Source organism: Lindgomyces ingoldianus (assembly GCF_010093535.1).
Source record: "Lindgomyces ingoldianus strain ATCC 200398 unplaced genomic scaffold BDR25scaffold_39, whole genome shotgun sequence".
Taxonomy (NCBI): Eukaryota; Fungi; Ascomycota; class Dothideomycetes; order Pleosporales; family Lindgomycetaceae; genus Lindgomyces; species Lindgomyces ingoldianus.
In genome coordinates, this window is record NW_022985200.1 from 515,783 (window position 1) to 535,870 (window position 20,088).

Genomic DNA, 20,088 nt, shown 5'->3' on the forward strand with positions numbered 1-20,088 from the left:
AGATCGGTCGATGTGATTAAAGGACGTTCGTTGGCTGGAGGTAGCTCCGTTCACCGCAAAAGAGCTGCCCCCTCGTTGGCTCTGCAATGAGGATATCCACAAACGGAAGGAGGAGGCGTGTTTGGAAGTGTGCCTGGGAGAAGTTGTTTCGGAGCTCACGCGTTGTTTGCCTGCTGTTCTCGGTCTACCTGAGCTTTTAGCCAATCCGAGAACCGCTCATGGAGTAGAGGTTAGTAAGAGCACACCGCAACACGACGATGCACGCGGAGGAACATCTCTAAATCTGCAGCGTACAGATTTCTAGAATGATAGACGGTCAATCTTCCTGCGCTCTGCCCTTCGTTCAACTAGACATTTCGAAGAAGTGTAATTAGTGGGGAGAGGCGAAAAGCATCACAGCAGAATTCATGAATGCTATGAGGCTCAAAAAGTCGCTCACCAATGAGATAATGCCATCTTTTAATATTACCAAATGATTCCTGCCATCTGTCGACAGAGGAAGGAGGTTCATGGTCCAGGGATCGTCACTAGCAAGCAGTCTGGGTTACGGATATCCTCTTCTCTGTTAATTGACCCAAATAACTTAAGATCTAGGTAATCAACGATAAAATGCCCCCCCCATGGTTTATAGATTGAAGGAGAGAGATGTATGGTCTTGGTTACTACTTGACCCTTAGACGGTAGGTGGTCGCGCCTTCCCGGTAGGTAGGCTATCGGAGAGGTTTTCGCAGCCATATCACTACGATGAACACGGCCGCTGGGGGTATTTGGGGGCAACTTACGGCACTCAACAGCGCATGTTGCCTTCACTAGACTACATATGTGTAGGTGATCAGGGCGCGCTGGATCAAGGGCAATCCCGTGCAACAACGCAACTTTTGAAAGCCGTCGTGGTGCCTTATCTTTACGACGCCTACATCGCGACCTTGGGATGCTGAACTAGCTGGCTCTATGAACCTCATAGAAAAATGTGTCAGCTAAGCTGTATGCCCTCTACAAAATGCCTAGACGACAAAGCAGTCTCTCACTCCAACCTGTCTTCACCAACACGGACTCGCAGCAGCCTACCGTCCAAGCTAACCCCTCAGCTAACTCTCTTCTTCAACCCACCGCACGAGGCGACCAGGTCAACGAAAAGAAATGTTCGGTAGGCCAGCAAAAATTGCGCCAGCGAAGCAGCCGAGGCCAACCTCGAACCCAGACCGGTCCGCACTGTGCAATGCGCTGATCACAGGTTGGTCGACCGACTTCTTGAGCTCGGTGACCCTGACAAGGTAAGTTTAAGGAAGAGAAAGGGTCTGCGAGAGCTGGCGACTCTTTATAGGGAGGGGCTTGGTTAGTCAGCGGGGCTCGGCGTTGCTGTGGCCGTTTTGCAGTGAAGGAAGTGTGGCTTCTCGAAAGACTGAGCGCCGCTGGGTGACGAGAGGGTGAGGAAGGAACGAAGGGTCCCCTCGGGCCGAACGCTACGGTATCACTGGGGGCTTTACCTGCTTCTTCCCAAGCCTAATGCAAATGGACGTCATCGCTTTGAGGAATAGCAAACTTGAAATCAATCGCCATATCAGCCCAATCCATCAACGTTAGTCTCGAGGGCTGAAGCATTGCCTATCGAAGGCTCTCAAGCACAAGGCTATATGTTATCTCTGCTCTCATATGTGCTAAACTCTGTTGCAGACAGGATTCGGCTCGAATGTATGTTTTTGGAGCTATGAACCAGTGATTACATCAACTAGAGGTCTCTTAACTCTGAGATCCAAAACATTCCGAACACATGGCTCCTTTTTAGAATGTAGACTTAAGTTTGTAGAGTCCATCATTTTAGATTCATCGAGATCATGACTGTGATCAAGACAAGAGGAGACTGCCCGTATTTTCACACAAAGTGTCATGCATAGAATTGCCGACCGATCCAGCGCAAAAGTCTAGAAGAGGTTACTTCTGATTCGGCTTATTCCGAACACTAGTCAGCCCACTAATTCAAACTTATGCATCCGTGGAGTCATGTTCGTCACTTCTTGAAGCCACTGTGGTGATGGAAATCTGTATCTAGAACTGGGTCAATCTACACTACTCATTCCGTCTCTGCTCATTCGTTCCCATGCTATTCTCCCTTTGTTTTCTTCCAGCTCTGAGTATAAATTCACAAAAACTCTCAAATCTCCTAGTTAATTCCAAAGAGGCAGCCCGGCTAGTTAAGTGGTAAAGCGTAGCACTTGTATCTTAGACAAGATATGCCAAAATCGTCGGTTCACCAACACTAGGCATTCTTTTTTTTACCGATTGATAGATGGTGTGTGGGTTAACTTGGTGGTGATAAGAAAGGCGCTGCAGTGGAGATAATACGTACGATCAAGGAACAATTGCAAACTGTAACTGTTCCGGTAGCCCTCTTGGATATTTGTTGATATGTCACTGACCAGGTGTTATTTTTCTTGGGTTAATGTCGATTTAGGTTTGAGAGATAATTAAGCCATTAGTTCTATCTGCTTCTTCGAAGAATGGGAACCTAGAATTTCTTAGTCAAAGGAAACATAGCGTGCCGGAGGCCAGGGTAGTCAACGGAACGTACTACGAACGGCACGTTTCACTATGGTGCGGTCACGTGAGGTGCACAAATGTAGTAACTTTGTGAGCCGCTTCTTATAGTTGGTGGAGCTAAGGGGTTGGCCCATAATACCTTTAAAATAAGCTATTTTAGAGTAATAATTGCCTATTAGTGGATTTCTGTGCTACTGTTAAACGTGCTTCTGTAGTACAACAAGAGAGATTTCTGTATCGCCTCCCATGGTATTAATATGTAAAAACGGGTAGCATCTCACATAAATCTTCATTATCGTCCCATTTCCCTTGAAACCCATCACTATGAGCATGTCAATCTTCCTCCAAGCTCTCCGGTTAATGCAAAACTCCTCATCTAGGGCTTTAAGCTCGTCTGTATCCTATCGCTCTAGCTTTGGTCCCCTTAAGTAGTCGAAATCTTGGTAGCTCCGCTTTACCTGCGAGTTTTGCTATTGCCTAATTAAAGGAGGAGTGGCCAAGACTCAGCAATGGTATGTCCTTTAGCAACGCATTATCTAGCCCTTAGTTGGTAGAGTCAATAGCGTTGTTACTTTAAATATGAACCTGCTTACTGGGGCAACGATTAAAGCGCTTCAACTCTAGAAGAATTAGCTCCGTCGCTGAGTCGTTCGAGTGAGTGTGAGGCTTTTGGGAGCACCAAAACTATGAGGAACTAAGCTGATTGCTAAAGAAGTGTACTTAAGGGTTTATATACAGAGTGAACTAGGTCGCAAGTGGTTGGTGAATATGAGCAATTGGTGGAGTTTGTCAAGCTCCATAACTGCAAGCAGTAAGCTCGCGGAAGAAATAAAGATGGTCTCTGCTAATACTCCAAACGCTACGTTGTATCAATTGGTCAAAGGTTGAAAAGTTTGGGCGAATTGAACTATTACGGTTATCCAATCTAGTACCCCCTCCCTACATGAGTGCTAACAAAGTGAAAAGTATTGAGATACCAAAGTGCCAATTGTAAGGTATATATACTATTTCGCACGGGAATCAACCGTTGGTTGAGTATTCATACCTTTTTGGTTGTGATGGTGAAGTGGTGCCGAGCCCCGCCCTTACACCTACTGAAATGTACTACGTCCTGTTGGCCACTCTGCCGGAGGCATCCCGGGCAAGGAGAATTGCTAACTGCCTCATTCTGTTAGCTCTCTCAGCGTTAGATTAACATGATATCAACAAATTACTCCTTTCCCTTTAAGACCATATAATGTGTAGTGAATGTTAAATCTCAAGTACAGGCAAAACTTTCAATAAAGAAGAACCCGAACTTTGTTAGCTAAAGAAAAGGTATCTCAGTAGATGTCTTATGGGTAAGGGGAATTTTAGACTGTCCCTGTTCTGCTCCCTCTCTAGACCTACAGTATCATGTTATTAGTCCATTTCGAACTTTACATGGACGGGTTTCAGTTTGCTGTAAGTTGTGAATTAATTCTAGGTTTAGGCTAATTTCACACTCATGGAAAGTCCTAACCGCCTCCTTTCCTCCCCAAGTTCTCACAAGACTCCTCAACAGCGAGAGATGGCCCCTCGTCCCCCACGAGCTTGATCGGTAGTGTTCGTAACGTGGCGGAGATTGGGATTATGCAGCAGCGCTAGCCGGGGGAGGGTATCCTTAGTGACCCGTGTTCGATGCTGGCGATCATCCCCCATGGTGATAGCTCTGGCAGATTCGGTAGTGGCATCTCCCCTCCACCACGCTTATCGATGAGCCACGGATCTACCAAATCGTCCAGAACTCTCAGTACATTATCGTACATCCAGTGCCAGTTAAATCGTTCGGATTCAAAAGAAAGAAGATGTGGGGAGTGGAGGGTGGGAGTAGTGCGGAAGGTGAGCGACTGCGTAGCTGTTCGGATGCTGAAGGATACGGCGCCGATGGTGACATAGTTGGTGTCTCTAGGTTCTAGTACGTGAGTTCTGATAGGGCCAGTGGACCAGCCCTTTGCCCGCGAGCTCAAGTCTCCATGTGCTGGATCTAGTCGGTATGTTGTCTATGTGCTTCTATCCTCTTTGAGAGTTCTTGGGGAAAGGCTTCACTCCCGATATTAGGGAGAATTGCGAAGACATACATTCCGTGAGAGACGAAGCGGCGAAGTAGAAACTAGTTTACGAGGTCAAGGAAGCCAATGATAGAGAATATAATGCTGCGAAAAGAGTTTTGAATGAAAATTCGGTATCTAGGACAGCCTGCCGGTTTTCCGAATGGATCAAGGCCCAATGGGGTAAATGATATTTTTGAGGGGAGTATTACCAAAAGGGTGTTCAAAACCTCTCCAAGTGTTAAAATACCCGGGGAAGAAGTCGTACTGTTGGCTGTATTGCGGACCGAGGCGTAACGTAGGAAGGGTCTCAGTCCCTCTTGCTCCTAGTGCGGTTCGTGACGTTAGGGTACTATAAGGGTGTCATATAAGTGTTAAATTCTCTTTGAAACTGTTAGTAAAGCGCCTGGTAGTGTTAGGATTTGTCTAACGTTATATCTAACGTTGCGTGGTGTTTAATAATGGTGGGACATCAAGAATCCAAGGATCGAAAAAGATTTTTAGTCTTTCGGGTCGACGTATAAGGCGTCGATTGTGCCAACACCAGCAACCCAAATCAGTGAAGCGGCCGCTGCCAGGAAATTATACTCTCCGTTGGTGAAATGTTTCGCTGCTGGAAGGGAGTCCTGTTCTCGAAGCCCCATGATGAGAATTACGCACGTCTGCAATCCATCTTCCCACCATATGTCGACCCGGTTTACCAACAAAGCTCTATTCTCCTTCATTCATTTTCTTTTCCCGTCTTGTCCTTCCTTAGATTAATATTCGCATGTCATGCACTGGGGAGTATGACTGGTGATTTAGGTGCACTCACGTTTCAATGCTCAAGCTAAACTTAGCTACTGCAAAATTATAGCTTTCTTAAATAACGCACTACGCAAGGGAGTACAATTTTGTCTAGTAAATAAATAACTGGAAGAGCCGTCGTATTTCATCCATCATATCATGAGGCTTTGAAATGCTTGACTAAGTGACAATGCTTGTAAAACCATCAAGCTGTAGTCTTATTACTTATAATTAGACTAAGCAAGGTATTTTAGTCTTAATAAAATTTAATTTTAAATTAGGGTGGTGTAAAGAGCTAGCGTAGTAGCATTACTTGGTGTTTTTAACCTTTATAAAACATTCTCTTCAGAACCTTACTTCTTAAAACCTTGTGTAGAAATACAAAATATATAAAAAATGAGACTATAGTAGAATACACTAGAGAAGACATCAGTACTTTCAGTTAATTTGATGTAAGAATTGTCTTGATTAAAGAAGTAAAGAAGTTGAAATCTTACGTTCAGCTATCTGAGATTTGTCTTTAAACCAGAGATAGCGGATTGTATGCCGCACTAGCTTAACAATCTCCATATCCATTTCCTGGTCCAAACATTGGGTGAAGCTCCGCAACTTGCCTTCCGCGTCAGTATCCTGGCATGCTGAAACATATAGAAGAATATTAGCTTCTACCCTTCAAATGTCCACTCGAAAAGGTCGATAGAGGAGCGAAAGTTTCTGTTTGGGCTTGCGTGAAGCTTTAAGGACGCCGAAAACTTAAATTATCGAGAACAAAGCCGAGCTGTCAATATATGCCGTGAGAATTTTCCCGCCTCTTTGAGCTCTTGCATGATCATGATCATGAGAGTGTGAAGAGTGTGGAGTGTCAAAAGCTCTGGTGCCACAATCGCTATCGATAAGGTGGAAACGGTGCCGCACCCTGCTAGAGTTTTTTTTTTGGAGCCTCAGCTAAGCCGTTACTCATCCCTCAGCGTCTTACTGAGCACTTTGGATGCGACTGGGCCCCGATATTGGCAACCAATTGGAACTCACGGGCTTCGAAACTCCAGATCCGGTTGTTGCTTCCATCTCTTAGTGGACGTTCAGGTCCGACGTCATGATGCTGCCAGACACATCCCCCTGTTTCTTGTAGCCTTTAGAGCAAGGCATGAAGCATCGCGCGGAAGGATTGGGGCCTTTCCGAAGTAGTTAATTCAGGGTTGGCCTCGTGTTCGATATAAATCGGAGTGTCTATAATACGGCGAGCAACGTCCGCGACCCTCCTGCGTGTATTATCGTTACCCCGCCGCCGACTTCACGTCATCTCCACTATGGCACCTCACCTGAAAGAACAGAAGCACCCTAAATTTGGCAATTTGCCTCTCTCGACATCCGGCGCTCAAGAGACGTCGTTGACGGTATAGCTCGGTATAAAGGCCGGGGAAGTGGTACCACTAACTACTCCATCCTAGGGCAACGCGCTCCTCCGAACCCCCTACTTCAACAAAGGCTCAGGTTTCACAAGGGAAGAACGAAAGACGTTCAAGCTTCATGGCCTCCTTCCGCCCAACATCCAGACCCTTGAAGAGCAGGTACAGCGCGCATACGAACAGTACAGCTCAAGACCGAATGATCTGGCGAAGAACACTTTTATGACAAGCATGATGGAGCAGAATGAGGTGCTATTCTACCGGCTCATCCAAGACCACATAAAAGAGATGTTCTCCGTCATCTATACTCCGACTGAGGGTGACGCCATCCAAAACTATTCACGGTTGTTCCGGCGACCCGAGGGATGCTTCCTGAATATCGGAGATATAGGCCGCATCGATGACAACATCGATCAGTGGGGCGACCCGGATGACATCGACCTTATCGTAGTCAGCGACGGCGAGCAGATTCTAGGCATCGGCGATCAGGGCGTGGGCGGGATTCTCATTAGCATCGCGAAGCTGGTCATTTACACCTTATGTGCAGGAATCCACCCTTCGAGGACACTGCCTGTGGTGCTGGATTGTGGGACAAATGTGAGTGCATCGGTGCTTTGGTAGATGTATCCTGACCCTGTCTTAGAATAAGGAGCTTCTAGACGATGACTTGTATCTGGGCCTCAGGCAGCCTCGTGCCAGAGGAGACAAGTATGATAAATTTGTGTCGACCTTTGTCAATTCCTGTAAGAAACGATACCCCAAGGCATACTTACATTTTGAGGATTTCGGGCTAAACAATGCGCGGCGCATTCTTGATACGTACCAACCGGAGATTGCCTGTTTCAACGACGACGTGCAAGGGACTGGCTGCGTCACGCTTGCGGCTATCATGGCTGCATTTAAGGTCGGAGGCGTGCAATGGGGCGATGCCCGATTTGTGATATTCGGCGCAGGGACTGCAGGTACTGGCATCGCGGACCAAATTAAAGACGCCATCGCTCACGAGACTGGCAAGTCTAAGGGTGAGGCTGATCGTCAAATATGGTATGTTGGGACCCCGATTCTGTGCTGCCCCACTGACTTTGAATATGTGTGTTGATAAACCTGGCCTGCTTTTGAGGTCGAAGAAGGATCAGCTGACTCCAGCCCAAATTCCATATGCTCGTGATGATGGTGAGTGGCAGGGAAAACAGCATGGAGAATTACTTTCAGTTGTGAAGGAAGTCAAGCCGCATGTTCTCATCGGCACATCAACCGTTCCAGGGGCTTTTACTAAAGATATTGTCCAAGAAATGGCAAGACATGTTGAGCGGCCGATCATTTTTCCGCTTTCCAACCCAACTCGGCTTCATGAAGCGAAACCACAAGATCTTTTCGATTGGACCAGGGGTAAGGCGCTCGTAGCAACCGGCTCGCCTTTCCCTCCCGCGAAGTACCAGGGAAAGGAATATGAGATTTGTAAGTTGGAGATACTCGTTGTGTGCTGAATTCTGGGTTAACCATGATTAGCCGAGTGCAACAACTCTGTTACTTTCCCGGGCATTGGCTTGGGTGCTATTCTCAGTCGCACTCGACTTCTTCCCCCCTCTCTCCTTGTCGCCGCGGTCAAGGCTTTGGCATCGACTGCTCCTGCTGTTAATGGCACAGGAGGTGGCTTACTTCCGGATGTCGCGGATGTCCGAGAGGTCAGCGTACAGATCGCCAGAAATGTCATTAAAGCTGCGGTGGAGGAAGGTTTAGCGCAGGAGAAGAACATCCCCACAGGTGATACTGATCTAGAAGAATGGATTCGCGAACAGATGTGGGATGCACGATACCGGCCTTTGAAACTCATCAAAGATGATGGGGCGACGGCTCATGCGCGGGGAGAGGCTGGAATTGGCTCGCACAGGCGGGCAGCCAGCTTCAGGTTTTGACTTTGGCGGACGCTCTAGTGTTCCCAGGCCTATTCCTCCGGTTTGGTCGCTTGGACCCTTTCAACAAACACATTGCGTTATGCACGTGTTGAGCGTCTACCACGATGTTTCTACGCGATGATTGTTGGCATTGGGTTCCGTGGCCTCGTGCGCCATTTATCAATACTAGTCTTTTCCGGCTCCGGACCAACAACATCGCAAACGAAACAAGAATGCCAATGAAGAAGACACTACGCCTGAACTCTGGACTCGCTACTCCCTCGGAATAGCCACATGGTCGAAATATCGCACAGAGGCCTGATACTTTCTCCAGGGGGTTTAGTAAGTCATCCATTCGGATGTACGAATTTTTTTTGTGGTAGTGTCACCCTAACCACTCCAATACTTTCAGGCTCAATGTTTATTGGAGAATGGATAGCATAGTGGTGGAAAATGGTCTCTACAATTTTACAACCCTACCCTCCTTTCCAGTTCCCGGTCTGCTCTTATTGTGCCTATGTTCCCTCTCCATTATTCGAACACCCCCCCTCCACGCTTCTTACCTAGGACTTCTGCCAGCCTTTGAACTTGCAGTAGAAAGGTATCTATCGACAACTCCTTGGTCATTATTCTGTAACGCTGAGGACCTGACAATACGCCAGATCAGCTATCCGCCGACGAATTTCCAGGATGATCTTCCTCCCGAAAGCCGGGCTTCTCGCCCTAGCAACACTCACAATGACTTCAAAAGCTGCCCCTGTCCACCAAGCTTCCGCCATTTTACCCGAGTGTCCGATTTACGACGGTCAGCGCTTTGTTATCAACACAAACTCCACCTTCAAGATCGAATGTAACATCGACCGCACCGGCGTCAACATGCCCTCAAATCCTCGCTACGTGCCCGACTTCCAGACATGCATGAGCAGGTGCAGTGAGACATACCACTGTGTGGGTATGAGCTTCATCCCTGACACTGGTGCTTGTTATCTCAAGGCTACAAGCGGACCGCCCGGGAACAACGATGCCGAAGTTTGGGGCGCCATCTTGATCAAGAAACCTTCGGCCATGGTCGGAAAATTGTATGCCAGCACGTCTTCAACGCTTCGGCATGCTCGTAGCCTCGCCGTTGAAAGCCCTCACATTCCTACGGCCCCTGACTCTGGCGATGAAGAGCCTTTTTTAGAAGACCATATTGACGTTTCCATAGAAGAATCCGGCGCTGATAAAGGTCCCCCAGAGGCGAGGAAAGAGGTTGGGAATTTCATTTCAGAATGTCGGCGTGCCTCCAATGCTACTAGACCTCGCAGCCCAGTCACCGAGCCTACTGATGTCTCCGTGATCCCTAACTCCGTGGATAATGGCAATGGAATTAACCCCTTGGACGAAGCCATTCAGGAGTTCATTTACAAACTCATTCCTGGTCCTACGCTTCCGGATAATACCACTAGACTCCTTCGCGAGGTCATGGACGAAGTCACACTCACTTTCAAAGAACAGAGGAAGAATGCCAAACGTAGTGAGCTCGAAAATTTCATCATCACTATGGAACGCCAAGCTGCTATTGCGGAGAGTGAAGACTTCCACAGGTCCGAGAAATTGATATTGCGTGAGAATACTGTGACGGATGATACTAGCAGCGAGTCTGACAAGCCTCCGTTTCAATTTCCTTGGGAAAAGGATCCTGATACGAGCAGCTCCGATGAAGGATATGATGATAAGGCCTGGAATCCCCCGATCTTCTTCCCCGATGATATTAGTGCCACCGACCAAAAAGGGGATGCCGCCGCAGGTGATATATGCCCCCTAAATGCGTTTATCTTATAAATACTGATAAAATCATAGTTATCGAACGCAGCCCAGCCGTAGGGGAATACCCTGCCGCAACTGAATGGGTCAATGGACGTAATGTAGTCATTCACACTTCTCATCCTGAGCGTATCCGCGAGCTGTACATGGAGTTTATCAGGGAGCTCGAAAGGGATGCTCCCGCTCTCGCCCAAATCGGAATCTATGCCATGTCTGCCCACGAGGTCGGGTCCTACATTGGCAAGTATCTCCCTATCCGAAAACTCAACCAAGAACATCCTTACGGTGCCGATGAATGGATGGTTCAGACATGTTCGCCTCTTGGGAACAGTGGCCTCTGCCAGCTGTACGCGAACGGAGAACCAGTCCCTTTCCTTGTCGAGCCTCTTGTGAATTTCCAGGTTTATATGGCGATTGATACCAACAAATCCGGACCTTTTGGTTTCGTGACCCGCTATATTGCGCCTGGTGGGCATAGAATCCCTGTCCCAACCCCTCCCCATCCTGTTAGGCCGTCCCCAAGGCCTTACACTAATACACCTTTTGGGACCCACTGGTACTCAGAGAAATTAGAGTCTCACTCTCCTACAACAGATTACACCCCTGGTTGCTGGCATGATGACGTGGATTACTGCTCACAAGATCTCTCTTCACTTTCTTCTCTTAAATTCAAGCGGCCGTGGGGGAAGGAAACCGTCATGGCGACTGAGACAGACTATGAACAGACTACTGATACTGCCACCGTCACCGAGACTACGACCGAGAAACCTGATGTGCATCGCGAAAAGAAAGTTACAGTCAAAGCGCCCCAACAGGTTCTTCGTGCCTGGCGAAGGCAGGAGAACGCACTTGAGCCCAATATCCAGGCTTCTGACTCTTCAGATTTTACCTCTACATCCTCCTCCGATAGCGAGACCGATGACGAAACGTACCAAACCAACACTTTCCATATCTACCTTCAACCAAGCCCTCACGCCCACGCCCCCGATGGTCTGTTGCACAACATTGCCGACGCCGATGGAATACGTGAGGGCTCCAACGAAGGTAAGGCGAGCTACAAGCTCTCAATTGATGGAGGCGAGCAAATGAAGGAGGGCGAGAGTCCGGATGGCGTGCATCAGGAGCGGACGAATTGGAAGAGTGAGAAGGAGGATTTTGAGGGCAAGTGGGAGGAGTCTGAGTATGATGGAATGGAGATTGAATCGAATTAGGGGATGGGTGCATGGAGCAGATTGGTCTGGTAAGTGGAATTCTTTGAAACCGTTGTGGCGGGAGAGGTACTGACTTAAGGCGAAGTAAGTGACTGAGCACCATTGATCTCGGATTGATAAATTAGTCGGGGACGAGATCGTGCACAGCGATCGATCACTTCCCAGTGGACGCTGGAATGGAAACAATCCCAGAGAAATTGTTATAGGGCGTTTGTCTTCTCTGATTTCATTTCTTCTTTCATCGCGGTCGCCGCAAGAGGCAACTCATCTTGTGCGAGTAGCGGGGTGTTCAGAGGCGAAAAAGGGAAAAGGCTTGGTACAATGTTAAGTAGGAAGAATTTCTATTCAAATAATTGCCCAGTTGTTATAATTTGCAGTTGAAATTCGATTGTAGTGACGTGGGTAGTGGATTGTTTGTGGAGATGGGAGAGACTAACCAAAATCAAGGGACTCCGAAAGATTTCAGTTCGGTACTCGTCAAGCCCTCATTATCCAGAAGTTGATATGGATCTCCTCGACTACATGAAGTGGCTCAGACGCCTTAAATACGGTCAATTTTGTGCAGTTCAAGCTGTGGATAGCTCTCAATGATATTTAGAAATAGTACGTTGAATTGAGTCTCGAGTGACACCAATTCCACTCTTAGAGAGTTTCCAAATCCAGGCTTTCGGAAGACTAAGTACGCTGATACGATAGCGTGCGGTTTGGTAAGTGTCATCGGAAATAACATTCGTCTTTTTCCAGGCTACCACGGCCCTGTCATACCGAATAGCTTCCATGGGCCCTCTCATAATGGTAAATATAAATCACTATACTCTTTCCACTATAATTGCTAGATTCCCTTCTCTAATTTCAACATGGAGTGTGGAAATCAATTGTCCCATACACCTGATGCCCGCGACTCCCGTCTCTGCTTACGCAAAACACGCTGAGATACACTGTCAGAAGCTAACGATGCTAGAGCTGTGACCTCGCAAAGTGGGGCGAGACCTACCAGTACTGTCTTAGAATGACAAGTGATCCGCAGAGCGGGCATTATGAAGTATTTAAGCCAGATCCTGCTTGTACTCTGGTTTCCGTCGTTTCCGTCAGGTATAGCGTCTGCAATAACTTAGAGTGCATTTCTTGGGCTACGAACTGCTCCTAGGGTCGTATGGGAAATTGTTCCATATGGCCTCACCGAGCTCCGATATCTGCCTACTTAGGTTGTTCTAGAGTGCGTCTCTCTTCTTCAGTAGACTGGCGAGTTCGGTAATGCAAACACAACCAGCTCTCCCTGACCTAGTGCAACGGCCGGTCAGCTATGTTTAGCGAATTCAACTCATAAGATTCTGTCTAGCCTAGTAAATTTGGAATAGCAGTGTGTGTTGTGGTTGCTGTCGTAGTATCACTCACTTATCATAGCGCTCTGCTATTTTTAAAAAAATTTCATGAGACTGTGCTCCCGCTTTTGATCCTTGCGGCTGACCGTCTTGAAAATGGAGTAAATATAGTGGTTTATGAAGCCTATTTTTCAGGTTTGCAAAGAAAATCCTCTGTGCGTGGTAGTGGAGTGAAAGGCAAACAGTGAAAGCCGCTTCTAGTGTGGTTACACAGTAATGGCACTGTAACGAAACTCCATCACCTCCAGCCTATTGCCTTTGCGGCGCGATTTTGAATCCCGCCGCACTTGAAGTTTCTCTAACCTCTGTGCAGCCTCCACCAACGACAGCCCGCCCACCACTATGTCGGACAATCGTCTCGATCAAGAGTGGGTTCGCGAGGAGCTCATTCCTTTCCTTGCGCGGGTCTGGGGCAAGCGTCAAGACTGTGCTATTAGATATGACTGGACAGAAGATGTTCATCGCGCTGAAGATCAAGTTAACAGCATCGTAAGCGGGCCTAGGATCTAGCTCGGGAACATTTTGCACTTGCTGACATGATTGCGGCAGCGCGACTATGATAACAGTGCATACACTGTCGAGCGCCTCCGCCAAGCTCTCTATATCCCAGGAGTAATTTACGCGCACCCAGGAAGTCAAGTGTATGCTGTTGCTCAAGACATCGGCTTGTCTATCGCTATATTCGTCCGGTATGCGCTGACCTATGGCGGGTATCAGTTAGCGACGCTGGATCATACTTGGAACCCAAGTGTGGTCCAAGGTGCAATGGAGTTGAGGAAGTCTGGTAGAGATGTGCCGTTGATACACATGGATCCGAAGTAGGCGACTTTTTGGGGAGGCTATTAAGATTTGCGCCGCTGACTCGGACTATAAGTACTGCTCCACTGTCTCCAGTCTTAGGGGATAGCGTTCCTGGTTCTGTCGGTTTCGGAAAGTCTATGCAATCTACATATTCGGAAAAAAATCGACAGCTTGCGGTGCATGCAAGATCCGGCCCCGCTGCCGTGCATTCAGCTCAAAAACGCGGTGGTGACTGGTGGTCGTTCGTAGGCACTGACCAGGGCGGGTTAGGGAGTTTCTATCCTGCATATTCTTCATCAGCACCACCCCCAGGTCCCGCTATTGGGGATTTCTCCGGCGTGTTGGCTAGGTTTTCGCCTATGCTCTCATTAAGTCAACCTCGTCAAGTATCTTGGGACATCCCGGATGGAAGCAGGTACTACGGTTCGTACAACGGGTATTCTAAGTCCTCCCATGGCCCTGTCCATCCTCGTGGGTGTGGTAAGGGCTCTCGTTGGAAGAATAAGGCTTCAGAGACAGCGATGGGAGCTCAGAGCCGCATCTCCAGCTCCTGGTCTGCTCACCACCATCATTGGGCTTGGCCATGTATGACATCTGGGCCAGCCTTGCCTACTAGTCAAGCTTACTATTCTATTACCGGTACAGTGGGTTCCTACGAAACACAGCAGGGTTCCATGGTGCCCCCATATGCGGCAGGACGAATTAACGCCAGCGTATCACAACGTCAAGGTGGACATCGTTCTGGCCAGGTCAACGGCAGTAGACCCTGTGCGTACTCAGGTATGCCCGGTGCTCACTTCAATATCAACCGCGACATTTCCAGCCCTTCCACCGCCAGCAGTTTTCATACAGCTTCAAGTGTAGGGTCCGCTCTCCGCGCTGAGGCTTCAGAATATGTCCCCAAGACTGGTTTGCGAGGTACAGCATCCGAGTTCCATCCTAGCGCTAAATCCCGCAACAAATCGATCGAAAAATAGGGTTCTGACGTGATTTGATGGAACTTGGTTTAATTTGAAGAACCTCTAGATAACATGATTAGACGGCTTTGTCGGCGGTTGGAGGAATTCCTTTGAAAGCGATGTGCTAGAAAGAAGAGAAAGTATGAGCCCTTTGCGAACACTTCGGTAGACCTATAGGTGATTAATGTGCATGAACCTCTCCTCGCTTCATATGGATTGTTATGGTGTGTAGTGCGAGCTTCGCTTTGGCGGGGGTACGACATCGATGTTAAGGTGCTATGAACTCGACCAGTTTTAGGCTCGTGGCTGATAATGACTCCGCTGAGGGCCCTGAGAACAATCTTCGTCTGGTTGTTTTACTGACCTCATTCCCTTCCCTCTTCTTCACACTCATCACAATCCAAAATCTAACCCACCAATCTAACCCGTGCCTTCTCACCTATCTAATTCAGGAAGTGTTAATGAGGAGAGCGAGGAAGGCATATACAACTTGACATTCCCCATGTGATGTTTCAATTTTGTACATACCAACTCTAATATAACGGTTGGCAAATCTTCCTCATATTCCCTTTTGATTATATGATCTGCTTTTATCAATTCAACATTTTGTGGATTAGGCAAAGCGATTGGGTTGTTTCATTACGTGATTCTCCGCTTGCTTTGGGTAATATCACTGAAGTTACTTCATTCATATTCTACGTTCTTGGAATCACTTTAGTCTACAGAACCTATATATAGTGCCTAGATATCGTCCTGGTGCGCAATTTACCAATTTCCTTCAAGGCAATGCGGATGCTGTCATTCTTAGTCAATCAACTTGTGCGATTACCGAGGAATCGGCCTTGATGAACGATCGTTGAAAGTGTTCAGTGCTATTGAAAGAATGAATCGTTAAACAAGATCTATAAAGAGGGCTAGTAAAGCCGTCCCCAAATAAGAGTATCTCCCCGATGCCCCTATGCACGTACACGATGACACTCATCCGACCCCATCATTCCACCAAAGGAGAGAAATAAAAGTGGCACGGTGTCTTCAAATGTTCAACTTTTTGCCTTACTAGACCCGTATGAGCGGAGCTTGCTTGATTTCATCATTGATGTTGCTACTTATTTATCCCATCCACGATACCATGTGTACATTCTTAGACATCAGGGACCTTCTCGGCCTCTTTAAGGCTTCCAAGCAATGTTGTTGCATCTATTCGGAAACGCTTAAGCAGCAGTGGAATATAGATACGAAGCTATCCAGATATTTTGTAAGTCTAATCCAATTCCGTTGCGTGTATGCTCAGCTCGACTTCCTGATTGGCGGAGGCTTTGCTGTGGAGATCTTTTCATGATCAAGCCTCCTTAGTGATACGAGAGCGGACAACTTTATCTAACTGCAGGCCAAGCAGGGAGATGGTTCTACTTGGGTATTTAAATACCTTTAGAATGAAGGATACGCAAAATCGTTGTTGCCTAGATAGGTGTGACAGGCGAAAGCAAGACTCGCTCAGTGTGAAAACCTTGGTGAATGCATTCGATGATCCCTTGAATTGCACAATTTGGACAATGAGTAAATGGCTGACTTTATAACAGCAGGTCTGGACGTACAGCAAAGTAACACCTCATCTTAGAAGCGAGCGCATAGTTGACGTCTGGTGGTCGATGACACACCTCCCATCTATGCATTCTTAGACGCGATGAGCCGTACCTGCCCGCTCAACTTCATGAATTAGAACAAAGCCTATCAGCCACATACCCGTTAGTGAATGAAGTTCAATGTTGTAATACTAGTGGTGCACAGATGCAAGAGTTACTGGAATTTTGGAGACAAGCGGAAACCGTAAGAAGAAACAAAATCCTTTGGTTTGGAATGACGTTTTGTTGTACCTGTGGGAGCCATAACCCAAGTCCCGCCACTGGATTATTCCATCGCGATAATGATACGGTTGTTGTATCAAGCTTGTAGTGTATTTAGCTTAAGTATATCTGACAGTGTCTATGATGATGAAGTAGCGAGGGGTTTGAAGAGTGAGTGGATGTTGGATTAGCCGCCCGACCCCTTCCAACACAGTATTTAACAGGATCGCTTAACGGCCAATAATTACTTTGCCTCCCACGAATCCTTCTGGTATGGTTGGATATCCGGAGTTATTTGACTACACCAAAAATTTTACATATATATCTTTTATACTTTTAAAAATACTATAATTGAGCAACCGGGAGTGTGGCCGAGCGGTTATGGCGCTAGCTTCAGGTGCTAGTATCGCAAGATGCGTGGGTTCGAGTGAGTTGTTTGGTTGCAAACGTATGTTCAATTATTAATATTGTATAGATCCCACCGCTCTCAACATTTTTTTGGCAATTTTTTTTTAGTTCCGTAACCAGATCTCTTTTTGTTGAGTTCAATAAAGCGAATCTCTGTGCATGCCAAAGTGGAAATGAGGGGTAAGCACAGCTCGGCCACCTGACCTATGCATTATCATCTTTTTGGTATTCTAGACAGTTTCTATTAGAGACGGAATGCACTCAGGTGCCAAGCCATCTACTAGCGGCCTCCCCAGCGTGTTTCCTCTTCCATCTCCAGAAAATTATTTGGCCTCCACTCTCTTCATTTAACGGAGCAAGCTAGAAAGGGACATTAGCTTTGGGAACCCAGGGGCAAGGTTCAGGAACGGTGCATGACCAATGCACGTGAGCCAATACGACACGCGAAGGCTGAGGCTTGGCCTCCATCTTAGCAGACCTCATCCATTCAAAAGCTGACGCTCACCCGGCCCAATTGAGCTGTCAAACTGCTCAGACCCTGGGAACGAGGACGCAGAATTACGACATCGGGTCCATGGTCGGCACATAACATTTTTCCTCGCCGCTCTCTGGAAGAGCGGCTTCCTTTACCTTTCCCTGGCGTCTCATCCCTCGAGGCGCCGCTCTTATCCTCGGGATTTGGAGTTGATTTTGATCTGAGCGACGCACGATGGTGATTTTTCGAATCGCGGGCATAGGGCGACGGGCCTGGGCCTTTGTGCTGTTGCTCTCAATTTTTGCTACTCTTGCTTTTGCACTGCAGAGTGAAGGCCGTCCTTACGGTGAGAGCTCCGTCCCCCCCCTCAGCCTTCTAGCTGTGTACTCACAACTTTCACTTATAGGCTACGACTCGGGTCACGAGACTGGCTACGAGACTGAAAACCAAAACGTCCTCCATCCTATTCGTCCCATCGGCTCTGGCCAGCGACTCCCCGAACCCAAATCATATAATTCATACCTGAAAGGCCAGTATGGAGGTTCCCCCTTCTCCCCCTCAGCCGTTACAAACGCACTCCAAGAATTGCACGCGGCGCTCTCCACAATGCAAACCTTCTATTTCAGCCTCTGGCTTGGAAAATGGACAACAGCTATCGACTGGACCGCTGCCATAATGGGCACCCACGTCTCCGCAGCCTTATCCTCGCTCTCACATTCCCTACCATACACAATGCCTGGCACCTTTGATAAAGACCGAAAACTCGACGTTGAAGCGCAAATGATCGAAAACGAAATAAACAAATACTTCACGCAAAGCATAACTTATTTCTTCGGTGAAGACCATTTCGCTATCCGCAACCAAGCCTACGACGACATGTTATGGGTAGTCCTCGGTTGGCTGGAAGGCATACAATTCATAAACGGCCATTCGGAGATGCACTACCCACTCTCGTCTGACCGCGCACAGGGCGAATCCGAATGGCATGGTCGACAATTCGCCCCGGCGTTCGCACACCGCGCGCGCATATTCTACGAACTTGCGTCGAAAGGTTGGGACTGGAAATTGTGTGGCGGAGGTATGAATTGGAATCCACATACACGATTGCCATATAAAAATGCGATTACAAATGAGCTTTTTATTTCGGCGAGTATTGGCATGTACCTCCATTTTACCGGCGATACGAATTGTTCTCCCTTTATGGGTGCAGGGGATAATAAAGACGACCCTGGTTGGAAGAAACTCCGGAGCCAGGAACGAGGGGATGATGAGGGTTGCGATTACGGAGTGCCTAGAGCGACGTATGATCCAATATATCTATCTGCTGCTATCAATGGCTACAAGTGGCTTAAGGACAGTGGGATGAAGAATACGCATGGTTTGTATGTCGACGGATTTCATATTAAAGACTATGGCAAGAATAATAGTATCGGGACTGGGAAATGCGATGAACGAAACGAAATGGTATACACATACAACCAAGGCGTTCTCCTCTCCGGGTTACGAGGATTGTGGGAAGGTACAGGACGCGTAGAGTATCTCGAAGATGCACACGAACTCATCCGAAACGTTATTCGGGCGACAGGGTGGACGGACACGAAAATATCACCTTCGGTATCCTTCTCACTAGCCGAACATGACACCAAATCACACCACGACGGGCCCCTTTCCGAGCCTGAGTCCGGATCCCCCTCCCCCGAGAACGAGTCTGCATCTACAACCCAATGGTCAGGCCTTGGCAGTCATGGCATCCTAACTGAGCTCTGTGATCCCTACGGCACATGTTCCCAAAACGGCCAAACCTTCAAAGGAATCTTCTTCCACCATCTGACAACCTTCTGCGCACCGCTACCAACATCCGCAGCTATGCCTGGAAAAACATTCTTCGCGTCAAAGGTTACGGCTGCTCTGCATAAACGGAGTTGTGGGGAGTATGCGGCGTGGGTCGTGTTGAATGCGCAGAAGGCGATGGGGACGCGGGATACGAGGGGCAGATTTGGGACGTGGTGGGGTGCGCCGAGTGGAATCGTGGGTATGAGGGTGGATGATGAGGGGGAGAGGGAGAAGTTTCATAGGACGTTGATTCGGAAGGGGATGAGCCATGTTCTTCCACTCAATGCTATGGATTATAGAAACCATCCTTCGACGCTATTACGCGACGAACAGACGGAAGGCGAACCGAACATTGACATCACCGGAATGAAAGAACAAGACTTCAACAGTGGAAACCGGGATCTAAACGATAGGGGACGAGGACGCACGGTCGAGACCCAGGGAGGTGGTGTCGCTGTTGTGCGGGCTATGTGGGAGTTTCTGCGGAACTATGACAACGATGATGAGTAAGTGATGATGACGTATATATGTTACTACACTTGATATCCGGAGTCATGTTTCGTCGCATGCTTGTTTGCTTGCCATTCCCACATTTGGAGAAATATATCATATATCTCTCTATATTTCGTACCCTTTATTCTTATCCCACCTTGTTAGATTCTGCAAATCAAGTGA

The 20,088-nt window shown here is 47.8% G+C and overlaps 7 protein-coding genes across 7 annotated transcripts; 5 read left to right on the forward strand and 2 right to left on the reverse strand.

Annotated features, from left to right (window-relative positions):
• Nucleotides 1–620: 620 nt before the first annotated feature.
• Nucleotides 621–2,646, forward strand: BDR25DRAFT_360692 (uncharacterized protein; the record flags this gene model as incomplete). Its single annotated transcript, XM_033696289.1, has 17 exons — nucleotides 621–652; nucleotides 710–893; nucleotides 965–1,126; nucleotides 1,152–1,274; nucleotides 1,306–1,384; nucleotides 1,433–1,583; nucleotides 1,624–1,636; nucleotides 1,675–1,716; nucleotides 1,752–1,789; nucleotides 1,851–1,884; nucleotides 1,914–1,963; nucleotides 2,022–2,092; nucleotides 2,127–2,199; nucleotides 2,262–2,310; nucleotides 2,386–2,442; nucleotides 2,498–2,592; nucleotides 2,622–2,646. The coding sequence occupies 17 exons, from the start codon at nucleotides 621–623 to the stop codon at nucleotides 2,644–2,646; spliced, it is 1,278 nt and encodes a 425-aa protein (XP_033542177.1).
• Nucleotides 2,647–2,713: 67 nt separating this feature from the next.
• Nucleotides 2,714–5,251, reverse strand: BDR25DRAFT_360693 (uncharacterized protein; the record flags this gene model as incomplete). The annotated part of the gene is made up of 12 exons (XM_033696290.1): nucleotides 2,714–2,770; nucleotides 2,820–2,939; nucleotides 3,124–3,222; nucleotides 3,284–3,340; nucleotides 3,397–3,477; nucleotides 3,516–3,542; nucleotides 3,584–3,659; nucleotides 3,928–3,954; nucleotides 4,023–4,094; nucleotides 4,189–4,559; nucleotides 4,679–4,933; nucleotides 5,126–5,251. 12 exons carry the CDS (start codon nucleotides 5,249–5,251, stop codon nucleotides 2,714–2,716), a joined length of 1,368 nt encoding a protein of 455 aa, XP_033542178.1.
• A 1,442-nt stretch (nucleotides 5,252–6,693) lies between these two features.
• BDR25DRAFT_337074 (malic-domain-containing protein) lies at nucleotides 6,694–9,092 on the forward strand. The gene is made up of 5 exons (XM_033693161.1): nucleotides 6,694–6,787; nucleotides 6,842–7,396; nucleotides 7,443–7,843; nucleotides 7,920–8,257; nucleotides 8,309–9,092. Exons 1-5 carry the CDS (start codon nucleotides 6,701–6,703, stop codon nucleotides 8,713–8,715), a joined length of 1,788 nt encoding a protein of 595 aa, XP_033542179.1. The 5' UTR covers nucleotides 6,694–6,700; the 3' UTR covers nucleotides 8,716–9,092.
• A 1,757-nt stretch (nucleotides 9,093–10,849) lies between these two features.
• On the forward strand, nucleotides 10,850–11,910 carry BDR25DRAFT_306770 (uncharacterized protein). The gene is made up of 2 exons (XM_033690701.1): nucleotides 10,850–11,740; nucleotides 11,797–11,910. The coding sequence occupies exon 1, from the start codon at nucleotides 10,908–10,910 to the stop codon at nucleotides 11,709–11,711; it is 804 nt and encodes a 267-aa protein (XP_033542180.1). The 5' UTR covers nucleotides 10,850–10,907; the 3' UTR covers nucleotides 11,712–11,740; nucleotides 11,797–11,910.
• A 1,525-nt stretch (nucleotides 11,911–13,435) lies between these two features.
• Nucleotides 13,436–14,871, forward strand: BDR25DRAFT_378998 (uncharacterized protein; the record flags this gene model as incomplete). Its single annotated transcript, XM_033697586.1, has 3 exons — nucleotides 13,436–13,582; nucleotides 13,643–13,877; nucleotides 13,988–14,871. 3 exons carry the CDS (start codon nucleotides 13,436–13,438, stop codon nucleotides 14,869–14,871), a joined length of 1,266 nt encoding a protein of 421 aa, XP_033542181.1.
• Nucleotides 14,872–14,929: 58 nt separating this feature from the next.
• Nucleotides 14,930–17,753, reverse strand: BDR25DRAFT_360695 (uncharacterized protein; the record flags this gene model as incomplete). Its single annotated transcript, XM_033696291.1, has 23 exons — nucleotides 14,930–14,977; nucleotides 15,015–15,183; nucleotides 15,218–15,235; nucleotides 15,293–15,421; nucleotides 15,457–15,535; nucleotides 15,623–15,656; nucleotides 15,683–15,830; nucleotides 15,879–15,933; nucleotides 15,977–15,993; nucleotides 16,090–16,182; nucleotides 16,236–16,313; nucleotides 16,344–16,418; nucleotides 16,462–16,492; nucleotides 16,549–16,627; nucleotides 16,680–16,756; nucleotides 16,832–16,899; nucleotides 16,958–16,996; nucleotides 17,058–17,097; nucleotides 17,223–17,309; nucleotides 17,387–17,465; nucleotides 17,493–17,573; nucleotides 17,605–17,635; nucleotides 17,671–17,753. The coding sequence occupies 23 exons, from the start codon at nucleotides 17,751–17,753 to the stop codon at nucleotides 14,930–14,932; spliced, it is 1,638 nt and encodes a 545-aa protein (XP_033542182.1).
• Nucleotides 17,600–19,923, forward strand: BDR25DRAFT_295470 (Six-hairpin glycosidase; the record flags this gene model as incomplete). The annotated part of the gene is made up of 2 exons (XM_033688852.1): nucleotides 17,600–17,926; nucleotides 17,987–19,923. Exons 1-2 carry the CDS (start codon nucleotides 17,815–17,817, stop codon nucleotides 19,921–19,923), a joined length of 2,049 nt encoding a protein of 682 aa, XP_033542183.1. The 5' UTR covers nucleotides 17,600–17,814.
• Between the last annotated feature and the right edge of the window lie 165 nt (nucleotides 19,924–20,088).